Source organism: Telopea speciosissima, chromosome 4 (assembly GCF_018873765.1).
Source record: "Telopea speciosissima isolate NSW1024214 ecotype Mountain lineage chromosome 4, Tspe_v1, whole genome shotgun sequence".
In the NCBI taxonomy this organism is placed as follows: domain Eukaryota; kingdom Viridiplantae; phylum Streptophyta; class Magnoliopsida; order Proteales; family Proteaceae; genus Telopea; species Telopea speciosissima.
The window spans coordinates 8,664,344-8,682,339 of NC_057919.1; the positions used below are offsets into that span (position 1 = coordinate 8,664,344).

Sequence of the window (17,996 nt, forward strand, 5' to 3'; positions counted from 1 at the left end):
ATCTGACCAGGAATCTCTTCCCTGTCTCTCTCCGGCCAATATGAATTTTTTGTCGAAATCCTTTCCATTTCGGTTTATCTCGCTTTTGAGATCGCGTCGATGTTTGCTCCAGAGATATCAGCTTCTGCATATTTCGGAGAACGGCAAGGGAGAGTCTTTGAAATCAAAAGAGGGTCTCGAGCAATGCTCCGCTAATTATGTTCCTCTGTCTCCGATCAGTTTCTTGGAACGAGCCGCTCGGGTTTACAGAGATAGAACCTCTGTTGTTTATGGTACTGTCAAATATACGTGGGGAGAAACTCTAGAACGATGCCTTCGACTTGCTTCTGCTCTCATCCAGAAGGGAATTTCCCGCGGCGATATCGTAAGTTCTTGAGAGATTCATTAATTTCGGATGCAATTCACTTACGTGATAATCATTAATTTCTGATGCGATTCAAATATTCACTTCTTGTTTAATTTGCCTTCGAAATATTCTCCCTTTTTCCCCCTTGTGTCTTTTGCTTTCTGATGGGTTTTACTGTTGAAGTGGATTCTAATGATTCAATTCTTCACTGGAATGGGAAACGAAATAGCTTCTTGGACCTTAGGATTCAAATCCTTTGCTTAGGCCTAATAAGTTAATTAAAGAAGAACAGATAAGATATCATATAAAATTACTGATTTGGCTATATTAATCTGAAACATAACTTTATCTTCTTCTTCTTCTTTGCCTTTTATTCTTCTTGTGGATCATATCCAAATATCATAGTTAACTCCTTGCAAGGCTGATTTTGCAGTATTCACTTTGTCTACTAATTCATAATGATAATGAAAGACTTTACATCTCTGGAAGGATTTCAGTTTTAAGTGATAAAAGATTTCCTTCATATGTTGTCCCTTTTATCTTCGTTTTCTTATGCCCAGTTTTGATATTGTAGAATAAAAGGAGCTTTTGTAGGATACCGTTGTAGTGCTGTGAAGTGTGCCAAAGTGAAAGGCATAATAATATATATAGCTACTCTGTATCGGGAGACCTCAATGATCATAGCCAGGGCTTCCTCAAAGACCCAAAAAAAAAAAAAAAAAAAAAAAGGCATACCCAGTGCACAAGGTTCCCACGTTTACCAGAGTTTGGGGAAGGTCAAATATACGCAGCCTTACCCCTGTTTCCAGAGAGGCTGTTTCCAGGACTTGAACCCGTGACCAAGCGTTTAGCAAGTGAGCACTTGACCAACGCGCCAAGCACGACCTCCTCAAAGACAATCATGCAAAATTCTATGAGAATCTTTAGCTTGGTTTATAACAAGGTTTCTAGCATATGCAACTCTAATTTCCCTTCCAAAGTGCATTGGTTAAGCAAGTCCTTGAATGTGCTTGCTGAAATGTTTCCTCTCCTCCCCCCATCCCCCACCCCCCTTTTGGTCTTTCAAAAAAATTGCATCACAGTTTTCAGTACATAAATATTAGCACCGGAATAGTTTTATCAGAAATTCCTTGTTTCACTTTGTTTTTATGCCACAGATCTTCTTGCAATCTCTGTCTCTCTCTTATTACTTTATGAATTATCTGTGCAGGTTGCTGTACTAGCCTCAAACATCCCAGCGATGTACGAGCTGCATTTTGGTGTCCCAATGGCAGGGGCAGTTCTTTGTACACTCAACACAAGGCATGACTCAGCTACAATATCGGCCCTACTAAGACATTCTGAGGCTAAGATTATTTTTGTAGACTACCAGTTTCTCGAAGTTGCTCATGTAGCACTTGATCTTCTCTCCAAAACAACAGCAAAGCAACCCCTCTTGGTCCTTATTCTTGATTCTCAAGGTGTCACTTCTGAGGACTTGGAATATGAAGGTCTCCTTGCTAGTGGCCAACCCGAATTTGATATCATACGACCAAACAATGAGTGGGATCCAATTACATTAAATTATACATCAGGTACTACATCAAGCCCCAAAGGAGTTGTTTACAACCACAGGGGCACCTACCTCAATACGCTTTCAACAGTACTTCTTCATGGTATGGGCATGATGCCCATTTACCTATGGACTGTGCCTATGTTCCATTGCAATGGATGGTGCCTCACTTGGGGCTTAGCAGCACAAGGTGGCACTAACATATGCCTCAGAAAAGTCTCTGCTCAGGGCATATTTGACAGCATTTCTGTTCACAAGGTGACACACATGGGTGGTGCACCTACTGTCTTGAACATGATTGTGAACGCCCCAGTCAATCAACGGAGGCCACTTCCGCACAAGGTGGAAGTAATGACTGGTGGTTCAGCACCACCTCCACAGGTCCTATCCAATATGGAAGAACTTGGTTTCAATGTATCTCACTTGTATGGCCTGACAGAAACTTATGGACCAGCTACTCTATGTACATGGAAACCTGAGTGGGATTCTTTACCCCTACATGAGCGGGCAAAGATCAAATCCCGCCAAGGACTGCACCATCTTGGGATGGAGGAGGTTGACATAAGAGAGCCAGTCACCATGAAGAGTGTGCCTCCTGATGGAAAAACTATGGGGGAAGTGATGTTCAGAGGTAACACTGTGATGAGTGGGTACTATAAAGATCCAAGAGCCACACAAGAAGCTTTTAATGGTGGATGGTTTAGAACAGGAGACCTTGGCGTGAAACATGCTGATGGTTACATAGAAGTGAAGGACAGGTCTAAAGACATCATCATTTCTGGTGGAGAGAATATAAGCACCATTGAGGTTGAATCAGTACTATTTAGTCATCCAGCAGTGCTAGAAGCTGCAGTAGTTGGACGCCCTGATGATCATTGGGGGGAGACACCTTGTGCCTTTGTGAAGTTGAAGGATGGAACTAATGTGAATGCCGAAGAGATTATCCACTTTTGCCGGGAACGGTTGCCAGCTTTCATGGCTCCGCGAACTGTTGTATTTGAAGATCTGCCAAAAACAGCAACTGGAAAGACACAAAAGTATGTTCTTCGGCAGAAAGCGAAAGCCATGGGAAGCCTTTTTAGAAGGAAAGAATAACAACAAATTTAAACCACAACATGCCTTAAGAAGTGAAAGTGTAAGCAATTTCATTGGTAAAGTGAAATGACAAGAAAAATACTGAAGGCACTTTCCAATTGGGATCAGGACTCAAGACCATCAGGTTTGAAGAAAATTTGATGTAAAGTGATAAGAAAAACATGTTAGTCTCCAACTAAGTGTATTTCAGCAGAAAATGGAGAGTAGTCACTTGAGTAATGTAGAATATTTTTTTGGTTTTGCTTCAGATTTGGCTAAACGCACTCACGTCCATTTACTTCATTTCATTCTATTTTCCAATGAAAATAAATTCACTTCACTCCTAATCAACCGCTGAGAAATGCTATATGGGACCCTGTGATTTCTTATTGCCTCTTCACTGTGTAAGGCTTTAAGCTAGTTTTTAATGGTGATTGTCTAAAAGGAAACTCCATAGTGAGAGTGATAGAGGCAATGGTTTGGAAGGAAACTAATTGGATAAGGATAGTGGAATTAGTTTCCTAACTATCGTGTAGCCCCTGAACCAGTCCGAGGGGCCAATGAGAGTGATAGAGGCAATGGTTTGGAAGGAATTTTAGATGTCACTGTGGCTGAACAGTCTTTTCGTGTGCTCCTGTATCTGGGTGCAGGAACCACACAACCTATGCGACCAAGTAGAGCTATTTAAGTTTCCATTCTTTCCCTTCTCATTACTTCTCTCAATTTTTTTTTCTATTTTTACTAACTTATACATATTTATGTGTCCTGGGCGAGATTTCCGTCTTTCCATAGGGGACTTTTGTGTCTAGGCATAAGAGCCATGCAAGCCACTTGACCGGGTAGCGTTCTTCCCCGCCCCCGCCCCTTTTTATATTGGTAGAGTCTACACAATGATCAAGTCTCACAAGTTTTTTACTTGGTTGGATGACTCACCCGAGTCAAAACCTAGTTTTCCAACCATACATGATGCAAATAAATCAAATCAACCACAAAAGGGCGCACTGATTTTAACATAGAAAATCCTTCCAATGTAAAAGGGGGAAAAACATGAGACCTGACTAATCCAGGTAAATTCCCAATGTGCAGTGAAATAAAATTTCTTGTCCAAAAATCTTTTTGACTATTTCATGAAATCAATCCAAAATTGAAATTGAAATCATACCAAATCAACCCTTAGGCCATATTTGGTATGATTTCTATTTCAGAAATTATTTGATTTGATTTTTGCACCTTATTTCAGTAAAATAAAAAAGTAAATTTCACTGAAACTATGAAATAGATGAGAAGCTTTTTCAAATTCAAAATTGAAAATTGCATTCCCTGGAGAATTGAATGCAACTAAAACAATTGAAATACCAATATTGGGGTTAAAATCATCTCTAATCAATGATAGAAGCTAGCAAACACCAAGGGGGAAAAAAACCTCTTTCTTAGACAATAAGATAATTCTCACCTTACAAAGTACATTCACATAAACAAAATATTTTCATCTCAATGAGGAGGTGACATTGAAAGAATTGCATTGCATCTTTTCTTATTATTTTGACAAAGAAAACACGGTCATCACTTTGAGTGCATTACAATTTTGTGTGCACCATTTTTGTCGTTTTTGTGCATCACACCCTCTATGCACACATCTCTCTATACTAGCTATTAACAAAAAAAAAAAAAAATTTAACCCAAAACAAAAAACCTCTCTATATGATCGAGCTTCACTATTCATATATACTGCATCTTTCTGTGGTCAATCACATGATGAACTAAACAGTATCCAAGATTTAATTATACTCAACGTTCATGTTCACTACAAGTGAAAAGGAGGTTGCACGACTGGCCTCTATATTTTTTTGTTTTTTGTTTTTCAAAGATAAAAGGTTTTATGCACGACTATGCCTACAAACCATTCGATGAGGATGATAGTCATATACAAAGAGTTGGATTCACGTTCATGTACGTGAATGTATGAGAACGACTCTCAACTGTTCAGATGGAATCCATCCATGTGAGTCCCACAAAGTGGATTCCATCTGAACAACAGCTGGACTCTATACAAAAACTCTCTTCTTCTTTTAATAAAAATCTTGAAGAGATATGTGAGATAAATTCTTACTCTCTCCCTTAAAATATTTATCTAGGAAGAGAGAAGGAAGGAAGTGACAAAAAACTAGAGAGAATAAGTCAATCACTCTCACCATCACAGGCCCACAATCATGTAGGTCCTTCTCCTATTACACATCCCAACAAAATATGCTTGAAAAAAGCATGGTTAGCATTACATGTATGCAACCAATTTTTTATGTTTTTGTCTGATGAGAGCATTTACATGTAACCCCTTTGTTTTTTAATGTAAGAGAATGCAACTACGATAGCTTCAATTATAATGAGAACAAGAATATCAGCATGGATCTCACATCTCATATTATATAAGTAATTTGGATTCTCTGCTGCCAGGCAGTTGTGCGGGCCAGCGTGCGACCCCACACAGGCATAAGAGGATGAGAAATTATGATGGCAGGTTGTAATCTGCATTAATTGGAACATCATGCACTTCTTTTTCTCCATAAAAAAACACTGGGAAAAGTACAAAACAGATCCGATCCGATGTAATCCAATCGCTATCCAAATCTCCCACTTCCCTCCAGCGTCATGGTTTTAGAGATCCAAAGTGGACCGGGGGAATCGTTTCATCCGGATTGATATCGACAGTCCTCGAGTCAGATTCTGGATTCTTGGCCGATCCCATATTGGTGGATCAGTATAGGCAAAGTGTTAGAAAAAAAAAAATCTTTCTAATTAAAAGACAAATAGTAAATCTTGTCTGATCCATACCAGTCCAGTGCCTTTCCAGCGCACCCGAAGATGGAGATCATCCAGCACAGCAGCCGAAGGCCACAAATGGCCTTGGTGCCATTCGAACGACGTGGATTGATGAAGCACAGTTGATCATGAGCATGGTGCATGCGATGGAGAGAAGGATTTCACTCCTCAATTCCAACTCGATCCACGCCATTTGACACCCTGGCCACATATCGATGCTTGCTGCCGTGCTGGACGATCTCCAGCTCAAGGATGCGCTGGAGGTGAAACCAATCCGATCCAGACCGATACATAACAATCCGAATCATTATCGATCGGGGCACCGATCATTGAGATCTGATACCGATTCCTAAAACCGATCACTCCAGACCAGAGACTGTGACACTTGTCCTTTTTTTTTTGGCCTAATTTCGTCGTTTTTGGCGAAAACAACCAATGACGATGCTATAGATGAAACCCTTCACGAGATCGTCGAAATGAAGCTTGAAGCCACACTCGTTGCAGTCTTTTGGTAAGTAACGGATAATCCCGAAGATATTTTGTAATTAATTTTTTTTTTTGGGTAAGATATGTTTTAGTTAATTTAAAACGAACAACAACAGAAGATAATAAAGCTCTCCTCTCGTCTCTTTCGCTGGAAATCTTAACAAAGCATACTCGTTTTTCTTTTCTTTTTATTTGCTCCAAGTCCTTCCGGAGACGCAGTTAGAGCCCGTCAGATCGATGGAAGGCCTTGTTCGATGCTCTGCGAATTACGTTCCTTTGTCTCCCATAAGCTTCCTAGAGAGGTCAGCCTGTGTTTTCAGAGACAGGGTATCGATTGTCTCTGGTGATATCAAATATACATGGGGAGAAACGCGAGAACGGTGCCTTAGACTTGCTTCTGCTCTTACCCAGATGGGAATTTCTCCTTTCGACGTCGTAAGTTGTTGAAATCTTTTTTATTCACCATTTTTTCTTTCATTAATAATTTCCTTCTGTTTCGTTATTCTGGGATTTTATTTACTTCTATGATTTATTTTCTTCTCACGCCCTTTTTTTCCCCCTTAATTCTTTGAATTTGATGTCTACTTCTCTCCAATGTTTTAAGATATGCATTATGGCTTTTTTTTTTTTCTTAATTCTTTGGTTAGCCTCACTGCGTTATTGTCACTGAGGGTTTCTTTGTTCTCATCAGTTTGGATTTTTTTATTTTTTATTTTTGGATTAGTTTCATTTTGATTTTTTCTTTTTAAAATATAGTGCATAACTTCATATAAATTGGATTATAGCATAAGAAATTGGTGATTTGGCATGCCTTTTTTTTTTTTTTTTTTTTAAATATTTGTACTTATTTAATTATTTGATACTCCTACAGCTTAATTGTTTCTAATGTGTTGATCTCAGTTTGCCCAGCAACAGTCATTGCTTCTGTTGTTCTTCAGTGAAATAAAGGATTTAATTAGATGTCTAGTTTTCTTCTCCAACAACAGAGATTATTTTTTAACATGAATCACCTAGTGATGAAAGAGGAACATGTAATAACTCTGCTACTTTACAAACAAAAAAAAAAAAAAAATGATCAAATTTCTTGGTTACATCAATTTAGGAGAATTTGCAAGAATAGAATAGTCCTTGTTGATCAAATTAGTAAGGTGTCCCTAACCTTAGATAAGGGGATATAATTGTTAAAAACAGAATGACAGAAAAAAATGGTTGTGGTCAGCATCTGATGTCTTGGGTGCTGTCCCAATGCCATCCTGCTGAATAGAAAAGAGGAAAAAAGAGCGGTCCAAATAAACCCCCCTCAAATGATAGAGATGATAGGCAATTGGGATGGATCAGGCACAGTGCTCGGCATCATGGATGACCCTTCAAAACACTGGTCTGCACGGGTCCATGCTCATGGTTATTTGACTCATATATGATATACATAATAATATCCGTATGCAGGTCTCTTCTCCTTTTTTTATCTCTTTTGGGTTTGGGGAGGGCGGGTTCCTTCTTCAGTCTGAAGGTATGGGGGAAAAAACCAGCCTCTTATTTTCCTTGCATTTAACCTGCAAGGTAGATATAGAACAGATATTCCTTTTTTATTCATTTATATTGTATATAATTTAAAACAGAAAAAATTGTTAAAAACATGGTTGTGGTCAGCATCTGATGTCTTGGGTGCTGTCCCAATGCCATCCTGCTGAATAGAAAAGAGGAAAAAGAGCGGTCCAAATAAACCCCCTCAAATGATAGAGATGATAGGCAATTGGGATGGATCAGGCACAGTGCTCGGCATCATGGATGACCCTTCAAAACACTGGTCTGCACGGGTCCATGCTCATGGTTATTTGACTCATATATGATATACATAATAATATCCGTATGCAGGTCTCTTCTCCTTTTTTTTATCTCTTTTGGGTTTGGGGGAGGGGGCGGGTTCCCTTCTTCAGTCTGAAGGTATGGGGGGAAAAAACCAGCCTCTTATTTTCCTTGCATTTAACCTGCAAGGTAGATATAGAACAGATATTCCTTTTTTTTATTCATTTATATTGTATATAATTTATATGTTCAAAAAATTACAAGTACAGGAACTTAAGTATAGAATTACATTAAGACCATATGAGCTTTTTTCTGGTATTATCAACTCTTGAAAATGAACTATAAATGAACTTCTCCTGTGTTGATCTTTGCCATACACATATTTTGCCAACAATGCGCATTCCTCCATTCAGAACTGAGAACCTTAAAATATGCTACAGTAGCTCATAGTTGTCCTAAGCCCCAGCAGGGGGTTATGAATGAAATCCACTGGGAGGGACTGTTGTTGCAACATGGCTGTAGGTACAAAGTTCCCTTGATTTTCCATCAGGATTTTCATCTGTCCAGACATTGTTGATCTTGTGCCATGATTTGGTACCGCGTTAAAGTAAATAATATGATGCCTTCGCTGCCTTTTTATTTTTTGCACTATTCAACAAGTGGTTTAATACAGACCACTCGTAGAGGCTCTCTCTGGCATTTCTCTTGTCATAGAATAACTTTAATTGCCCTTGATGTTTTTTCAGCCATTCGGACATTATTGATCTTGTGGTAATATTTCGTACTGCATGAAAAAATAAAAGACTGACGCCCCTCAACTTTTTTTATTTTTTATTTAACATCGTTCCAGGAGTGATTTAAGCGAAGTCGTGGGCAAATTGATTGAGTTCCCACAATTTGCTTCTTAATTTCCACCCCTAGTCAATTTCTTTTTCTTTAACATTAGAAAGAGAAGGCACAAATTATGGATTCTTCTTAACTGGTTACCAGTACATAGGAAGATGGAAATCTGGGTGGCAAAGAGGAGAAACACATTTTTCTTGTAACACTCAAAGCAACCAGAATTTTTTAATTTTCAAATTGATCTCTTGATTCATTCCAATGGTTTTTTTCTGCTTAAAAAGAATTCATAATATCGTGCAAATTTATTTTTTTCATAAAGAAGTTAAAGTGTAGGTTTTCTAATGCTCGGAACTGGAACATGAATGGTTATTTAAGTAAGGTTCTGTTTGACTATTGCTTCACCAAACTGAATCATGCAAATCATTTCATTTTGGCACTTTAATGTTTGATTCCACTCTCAAAGCACTCAAACAAGGTAAAAATATTTGGATGAATTGGCTGAATCATTTCTTTTTCAAGCACCAGCGTTCTTGTTTATGACTAAAATATATTGTTTGATGGTAATAGAACCATTTTTCTTTTTAAGTTTAAGTTTGTACTTATCTTACGAGTTTCTCACTCCTATTTAATTGATGCTTGCCCCCATTAAAATTGTATTATTGAGCAGGTTGCTGTATTAGCTCCGAATATCCCAGCAATGTATGAGCTACACTTTGGTGTGCCAATGGCTGGGGCAGTCCTCTGTACACTTAACGTACGACATGATTCTGCCATGGTATCTGTGATATTGAGACATTCGGAATCAAAAATAATCTTTGTAGACTACCAGTTTCTTGAAGTTGCACGTGGCGCACTTGAGCTTCTGTCCAAGACAACAACCAAGCCACCCCTCCTGGTCCTAATCCCAGAAAGCAATAAACCGCAACCTGCCATTAGCACGATAACCTCTGGTTCAGTTTACTTGGAATATGAGAATCTACTAGCCATGGGACAACCTGATTTCAAAATCAGATGGCCCAAAGATGAATGGGATCCAATTAGTTTAAATTATACTTCTGGCACAACATCAAGCCCTAAAGGAGTTGTTTACAGCCATAGAGGTGCCTACATTAATTCATTTGCAGCTGTTCTTCTTAATAATATGAGTCCCATGCTCGTTTATCTATGGACTGTTCCCATGTTCCACTGCAATGGATGGTGCCTCACTTGGGGGGTGGCACTTCAGGGTGGCACAAATGTCTGCCTGAGAAATGTCTCTCCAAAGGGAATATTTGATAGTATTGCTCTTCACAAGGTGACGAACATGTCTGGTGCACCAACTGTGTTGAACATGATTGTCAATGCCCCAGCCAGTGACCGAAGGCCCCTACCCTGCAAGGTGGAGGTAATGACTGGTGGTGCAGCCCCACCTCCACATGTCTTATTCAAGATGGAGGAACTTGGTTTTAATATTTTACATTCATATGGCCTGACAGAAACATATGGTCCGGGTACAATTTGTACATGGAAGCCTGAGTGGGATTCATTGCCTGCCGATCAGCGTGCAAAGTTGAAGTCACGTCAAGGCCTGCATCATAATGCAATGGAAGAGGTTGACATAAAAGATCCAGTCACCATGAAAAGTGTACCACCTGATGCAAAGACCATGGGTGAGGTAATGTTTAGAGGAAACACAGTGATGAATGGGTACTTCAAGGACTTGAAAGCAACACAGGAAGCTTTCAGTGGTGGATGGTTTCGAACTGGGGATCTGGCTATTAAACATGTTGATGGTTACATAGAGGTAAAGGACCGGTCAAAGGACATTATCATTTCTGGTGGAGAGAATATAAGCACAATTGAGGTGGAAGCGGTGCTGTTCAGTCATCCAGCAATTCTTGAGGCTGCTGTTGTAGGTCGGCCTGATGATCATTGGGGAGAAACACCTTGTGCCTTTGTAAAGTTGAAGGAAGGTATGAATGCCACTGCTGAGCAGATCATTGAGTTTTGTCGGGATCGCTTGCCTCATTATATGGCTCCTCGAACTGTGGTCTTTGAGGATCTCCCAAAGACTTCGACTGGGAAGACACAGAAGTTTGTCCTCAGAAACAAGGCAAAGGCTATGGGAAGCCTCTTTAAAGGGAGCAAAGGCAAACTTTAAAGCTTTAATTTGTATTGAGAATGTCTCCCATTCAATTAACACTATTCTTAAAATGCTAGAGAATGAACTTTCTTAAGATTTGCTTACTGTGGTTGAAGTGGTTAGATCACATGGCCGGGGTTTGTCCCCATTTGTAAGTGACCAGCTAGACCAATGTCTTGCAGTTTCGGTCGCATGAGCTCAGCCCAAATATAATTCATGTGATTACCATATTATTACTTGGGTGCATCTTGTTTTCATACTCAATCTAAATATAGTTCATGTGATTACCATATTTATTATTAGGGTGTATCTTTTTGTAACCAAAAGTGATGAACTGAAAAGTTGTACCCTCATTGGAAAAAACAGAGGTGTGTTACACTAAAAAGGTAAAAAAGTAAGACTTGATATCTTGCTCTTTATTACAGAAAAGGTGCTCTAGTTGAATTTTACGCTGGAGCTGCTACATGTTTGTGATTACACCCGTCTTGCAAACCTCTGCAATTTAGGAATATACGCACAGAGCTTCTTTTTCACCAACTTTTGTTACAAGAAGATTTTTTGTTACTATTATAATTACTATAGTTGTTATTATTGAATAGTGAAACAAAATCATCCGTGTAGCTGAACTTATTTAGTTGGAATAAGGTGTAATTGAGTACATGTAATTGAGTGGTATTCTCTCCTACTACCTCTTTTACCTTCCTCCATCTACGTATTGTTCAACACTTACCGTGCCCCTAACCACCAACCATGGTGTGCACATTTGATATTTTCTCCACTCCGATGATCTATAAATAGGGGAAGGGGGATGAGTTCAAGACACAGCATCGAGAGCTATAAATCTCAACAGAGCTTTGAGAGGTGTTCTTGAGTTGGGTTGGGTTATACTTATAAGAACTCTTTTGGGTATATTATCTCTTTGTATTTCTTCTAATTTGGTGATTTGTGAGAGAGATTTCTTGTTGAGTGAGTCCCATGTATAGTGTTATTGGTGAGGTGTGTGTGTGTGAGTTGTAATTTTCCCGTGTGAGGTGTGAAGTGAGCCCTATGTGATTTCTCTGTGGATGTAGGCAATCATGCTTACTTTCCCGTGTTTGTCTTAATTACATGCTTTGATTTTGTACGAGCGCCGATTAATGCATAACAAATTTCCGCCACGATCAAGTTTTCATAACAACCAATGAAGTCGAGTCCAATTCCTCTCTTTCCCCAACCCCCCTCCTCTTTCTTATCTTAGTACTCTCTCTGCCTATAAGCTTCCCTTTAGGAGGATCTAATGTCCAGCCTCAAGTATGTTCACTCAAAAAATGTGTGTAAGCAATATTCTATAATAACGAGAAAAGTTTTCCTTCACTCACCCATCTTGATTCTTGGATCATCGTCAATTTATTGTATAAAGTCAATAAAGCCCTCCCCACCCAGGAAAGGTGGACAACATACTCACAATGCACCTGAGTAAAAAAAAAAAAAATTTACAGTGTGGCTGCTGGGATTCGAGCCCAGGTCTCCACGGCCACAACGTGGAATTCTCACCACTAAACTACAGCCACAAGATGCCACATGATTTCATTATTAATATAATGACTAAATTTTATTCCTCACAAGCTCTCCAGATGCAGAGCTCAACGTTGTCTCACACTCCCATGACTTCTAATTAATTACACGTATACTTGGAAAGATCGAACACAATTTTAGCTTAACAAAGGCTCCCAAAGGTTTTTGTTAGCATTTCATTGGAGGTTTTCTTGATGGCCAACTTAGGAAGGTTTTTTCAGATGGGTTAAATATTTGCCACGTGACAAGTTAGCTTGGGTTGCAATTTTTTTACTCACATGTCAAGTTTTAGTCTATAAATGATTTTTGTTTTTCTTTTAGTGTTGGACAAAAGAGTTAGCCAATCTAGATCATTCCTTAACTATCCAATTGTCGAAATTATTACGTCAACCTTCCATATGGCACAACTAGGTGGATGGTCAAGTTGTTCCTTTCCTTGGCAATTATCTGATAAAACTTTTTGTCATTAATTACATTTGTCTCGATAATCACAATAATAATAATAGTAACAATTCAATAACATAATAAGGGTAGATAATTATCCATGTAATAATGTAAGATGACATTTTCGAAAGTCATAATGATAAATCTCAGCCATCATTTTTTTATTTTTTTATTTTTTTATTTTAGTTTGAACAGTTTGTTTCCACTTAGAGTTAAAAGAGTGCACAGTAATGTCTAGAGTACTAGTAAATATGCATGGACATACATAGAATATGTGTAAACATAAAAAGGGGTAATTATTTATCAAATTACGTGTGTATATTGTCATTGTTTTGGTTCTATATTAACATTTAAAACATGTATTGCCTCTTTTCATTTTTTTTACATTCTTGAAATATTTGGCCCTGTTTCTTACAACTTCCGTTCAAGTTATACACTATTTAAAAAATAAAATAAAATAAATCCTTATCAAAAACATTGTTTTTTCAGTGTTCTTATTTTAATCAACTACTATGACGATTAAGAAAAGACTTACGATGAGAGTTTGTTCCTCATATAATAAAAAAACTTTTACCAAAACAAAAAACTTACGATGAGAGAGGGGATGCAATGTGTAAGAGAGAGTTAGAGTATTTGTTGTGTAAGAGTGTTAATCGGTTCGGTTCAGGTTTAAACTATTTGATTCGTGTGGAAACCAAAATCAAACTGATTATTAATTGGTTTCAAGTTCCAAAAGTGAAACCGACTATGGTTTTACTAAATTGTTTTGTAATTGATTCCAATTATACAGTTTATTATTGTTTCGGTTTCGAGTATTGATGATTATTTGTTATATGGTTCATAGTTAGATTAATCGGTTTGGTTATTCATTTGCCTGGTTCATAATCGATTTTGTTCGATGTGACGGTTTACTTATTCGGTTCATTTAGTTTTAGTTTTGTTCTGTTTAGTAGTTTTAAATAGTTTAGAATCAACGGTTTATCAATTAAAAATCGAATATAACAAAATTTACACCCTTTAGTTTTGAGTTAAGAGTTCACATGGTTAACCCCCTCCCCCATTGTTTTGACATCGAGTATCAACGGGGAAGGTTGGTCCATCAAATGTAAATTAGAGCCGATTAAGGATGTTAATCAGTTTGATTTCGATTTACCGGTTTGATTCCAGTTCAGTTTAAGTTCCGGAGGGTAAAAACCAGAATTGAACATTAAAACAGTTCAAATATCCCAAATCAAAACTATTTACTAAATGGTTTCTATACGGTTCGAGTTAAATGGTTTTTACCGAATTTGACTTCGTTGTTGGTTCGAATTATCGGTTTGAGTTAATAGTTCCGAGCCCAATTAGGAAAACAACATAATTTAATAGACCCATAAAGATATATGATTCTGTTGGGCTTGAACCACGTTAAGCCCAAATTGAAACTTAAGAAATTAAAAAAAACAATTTAAATTAATTTATACGATGTAATTCCACTAGTAAAATACAAAGACTAATAAAAATTTATTATTATTATTATTATTTTTTTTTTATTTTTATAAATTAATTTAAGGGATAAAGAACGCTAACCGGTTGTGCAACATGGTGTGTATCTGCACCCAGACACATTCGTGCGTAAAATGATCAATGCACCCCCTGGAAAGGCGGAAAGGACCAAGGGTGTACTGGTCATTTCACGTGTAGCTGGTTGGCGTTCATTTTCCCTTGATTTAATATATAAAATGGGTTCAATAGCATACCGATTCTAATAGATTTAATTGATCTTAGATGTGACGATTCAAAACTTCTTACAACAAAAAAGAAAAAAAAAGATTGACGATTCAAAACCGAATAACTTCATTTTTAAAATAATAACTAAATCAAGGGAAAAGAGAACGTTACTTGGGTGTGTGCGGTACAATGCCTCTGTGCCCAGATACAGGGACAGGTGAAATGTCCACTGCACCCCCATGGAAAGCCGAAATTTCCTAGGAAATCTGTCATGGTAAAGGCAACGTACTCGCTCTCAGAAGGCGAGCTACAACAGATAAAAACGTTATCTTTAATTTTGCTATAAATGATTTATCAGATCTTAAATGTTTGGATTCGATTTCAATTTGCAATTCACCCTTAGGGTTGATTATGATATTAATGAACGCACGGCAACGAGGGGCCACCGTTGAACAGCTTAATTACTGAACGAATTCAGAAAACTAGGGGGATCTTTGTCCTCTTAGGTTCCATGCCTGGTACAGTTCGTCCAGTTCCTCTCATAGGGGAGCGAAAATGATCACCTTATCCCCTACCCGAACACACTGCTTGGGTGGGATCCACCTCCCTCTTATTAGAGGCACTAGGGAACTCAACTAGACAGAGAACCGGAGAGGATAATTTTCCGAAAACCAGGATGCTTTTTGGAATTTCAGAATTCGCGTTTTTGATCCGCTATGGTTCGCGATCTACGTTGCCTTAATGTGGCGGATTTAGAGCAACAAGATCGTGATCGATCTGACCAATCCGAACCGTTCGTCAATCGAATAACTGGTTCAATTTTGACATATGACTTACGAAGAGAAGGAGATTTTAGTAATATACGTTTTCGTTACTGCCGCGAAACCTAGGAATGAGTTGTACAGAAAGGCTCAAGTCCTCTCCTATGCAATCAGAAACTCCAGTCGCCGACAGTCGACACCAGCGTCAAAAATCGAAAACCTTCACTCTGGAACTCGGGTTTTCGAGCTGGTGCTTCTTTCCCGCCATATCTTATCTGAATTAGGGTTTCCTAATTCATAACATTCCCCGATATTGCTTCAACATGCGCAAATAGTGTTCTCTCTGCGACTTCACTTGCTTGCTTCCCTCAGCTCCCATGGCGGGTCCCCGACCTCAGATAAATAAGGCTCACAAGAGCCGCTTCTCTTCGAAAGCGTCTCGCCAAGTTCACAAAACTTCTCGCACTGGTGATTCCATCGATTCTCTTAGTAATAATTTTTAATTGTACTTCTTTCTTTCTATCAGTGATTGATTGACGTAAGAGTTGTTCTTTTTCCTTATCTATTACATAAGTTATGTTAATTTATTTTCTCTCTTGTTGCGATGATTTAGATAAGAGCAGGATTTCAAAACCGGATCGCAATGTTACAAAGGGAGCTCGTGCTGCTCGGATTCAGCGGAACAAAATGGTTTGAATTACTTAGCGATAGCCCCCCCCCCCCCCACCCCTTTGATAATATAGCTCAATCTGTTTCATCCTCTCTCTCTTTCTCACTGTCTGTCTGTCTGTCAGTCTCTCCTTGTGACCGACTTAATCCTTTAAAAGCGAAAGTCCGTGATAGTTGCTTTGCTTTTACTTGGAACTTCTACGTTTCTTATTGGGTAAAGTAGTATACAAGGCCTGAACTGTAATGAATATTTTCTATGGTTGGCTTTATATCTTTCTCTGTAACATATTTTAGCCGACTATGTGGAATTACATATTCTGCTATCAAAACACCTGTGTGTTTCCATTTTCATATTGTTTTCGTGTTTAAAAGGGTTGTGAGAATTTTGAATTTTCACTTTTTTTTCTCAAAAAGTTATGGAAGCAAGACATATGTTATTAGTTATTACCTGTTAGCTTATTACATATATATTTTGGGAAAAAGAACGTGGTCGCAGGAAGTGGTTCCTGCGCCAAGACACTGACCGTGATCAATTACCTCTCAGCCCCAAGTGAACTTCAAAATCTCATTCAGTCAAATGCTCTTACTTGTGCTGTTATTGGCCTCGCGCTGGTGCAGGCGCTACACAACCAGACAGCGATCTCTTGCTCATATATATATTTTTTATTTTTAATTTCCTTAAAAGGATGCTCGATGCTTTTCTATATACCGGAAAAATGGAAGGAAAAAGAAAGGGGATTTGATGTGAACTGTTATATAATTGGCTGTAGGTCTTGCCTTGTAACTGTTCATACTTGTTTGTAGGTACGGGACCAGAAACGGGCTTATATAATTGGCTGTAGGTCTTGCCTTATAACTGTTCATACTTGTTTGTAGGTACGGGACCAGAAACGGGCTGCCCTTTTGAAAGAGAAAAGGGCTTCAAGTGCTTCCACAAGCCCTCCTCGTGTTATTGTGAGTGTTCAATGTTTTACTTGAAGACATTACTTTGTATCTGATTTGTTTGTGTAGACTGGGTTGAATGTTTGACCTCATTGTTAAAGGTCAATTAAACTTTGGATTTGAGCTCATTATATACATCAAATGATGACAAACTCTCTTTCTCTCTCTCTTTCCCCATGGCTCTCACACGCATACATTCCTTCCCTATGTGCTAAAGTCAGATAGTTTACTTGCTTTAAGGTATTAAATATTTAATGCAAGAAAAAAACTTGGATGGTGCTAGGAAGTAGGGTTACTTGGCAGTTCTTGTTAGGTTCACTTGTGGATATACATTCTAACACCGATATAGCATAGGTGCACATACTATTATTGCTGCTGCTGCTGCACTGCACACCAGAATCTCTTTCTATAGTATGTAATTATTAATTTCAACTTATCCCTGACTGAACATGTAATATGTAAAGCCAACACAATGACTGTGTTACAGATACACATAAAAAAATTGATTCCTTTCCTAACAGTTATAGAATTCATTTGTATGAAGTAAAAATAATTTTAGAGCACCCTTAAGCTAAATAAAATTTGTAAAGGAAATTGATAGAACTTAGTTACACTTATGCAAATAATTTCACCCTTCCCACAAAAGTTACTGAATTTTTACATTGATATATGATATCAGATCAATTTTACAAATAAGAAATGTTGTTTGCTTGTGAGATCTAAAATTCTTTTTGGGGCTTTGATTAGTGCTCCACCTTGTGTCAGTGATGTATCCTGACACCTGTCCCTGCCCCTGCCCCTTCCCTGCCATGTAATAGTGTTGAGATCACCAAGTCATGCCAAAATCGTATTTAAAGTTGTTAATAGCTA

At 38.2% G+C, this 17,996-nt stretch overlaps 2 protein-coding genes, 1 long non-coding RNA gene and 1 other non-coding gene across 6 annotated transcripts in view; 2 read left to right on the plus strand and 2 right to left on the minus strand.

Annotated features, from left to right (window-relative positions):
• On the plus strand, positions 1–11,065 carry LOC122657905 (butanoate--CoA ligase AAE1-like). 2 transcript variants are annotated; one of them, XM_043852704.1, is made up of 3 exons: positions 5–334; positions 6,681–6,710; positions 9,592–11,065. In XM_043852704.1, exons 1-3 carry the CDS (start codon positions 41–43, stop codon positions 11,062–11,064), a joined length of 1,797 nt encoding a protein of 598 aa, XP_043708639.1. In that variant the 5' UTR covers positions 5–40; the 3' UTR covers position 11,065. The 2 variants fall into 2 exon arrangements, with proteins under 2 accessions (XP_043708640.1, XP_043708639.1); XM_043852705.1 differs by lacking the exons at positions 6,681–6,710; positions 9,592–11,065 and adding an exon at positions 1,557–3,012 and having other exon boundaries at positions 1–364.
• LOC122657912 overlaps positions 10,962–17,996 on the minus strand; it is a 21,457-nt gene continuing 14,422 nt past the window's right edge. The window contains exon 3 of the long non-coding RNA XR_006332390.1: positions 10,962–11,088. This is a non-coding gene — a long non-coding RNA (uncharacterized LOC122657912). The remainder of the gene's footprint in view (positions 11,089–17,996) is intronic.
• TRNAH-GUG lies at positions 12,525–12,596 on the minus strand. Its single transcript has one exon. It is a non-coding gene; the product is annotated as a tRNA-His (tRNA).
• LOC122657903 (pre-rRNA-processing protein TSR1 homolog) overlaps positions 15,849–17,996 on the plus strand; it is a 28,932-nt gene continuing 26,784 nt past the window's right edge. The window contains exons 1-3 of one of the 2 annotated variants that reach the window (XM_043852701.1): positions 15,849–15,983; positions 16,129–16,205; positions 17,061–17,138. In XM_043852701.1, coding sequence (XP_043708636.1) covers positions 15,893–15,983; positions 16,129–16,205; positions 17,061–17,138 — 246 coding nt within the window. In that variant the 5' untranslated portion in view covers positions 15,849–15,892. Of the gene's footprint in view, positions 15,984–16,125; positions 16,206–17,060; positions 17,139–17,996 lie in introns of both variants that reach the window. The other variant, XM_043852702.1, reaches the window with a different exon arrangement.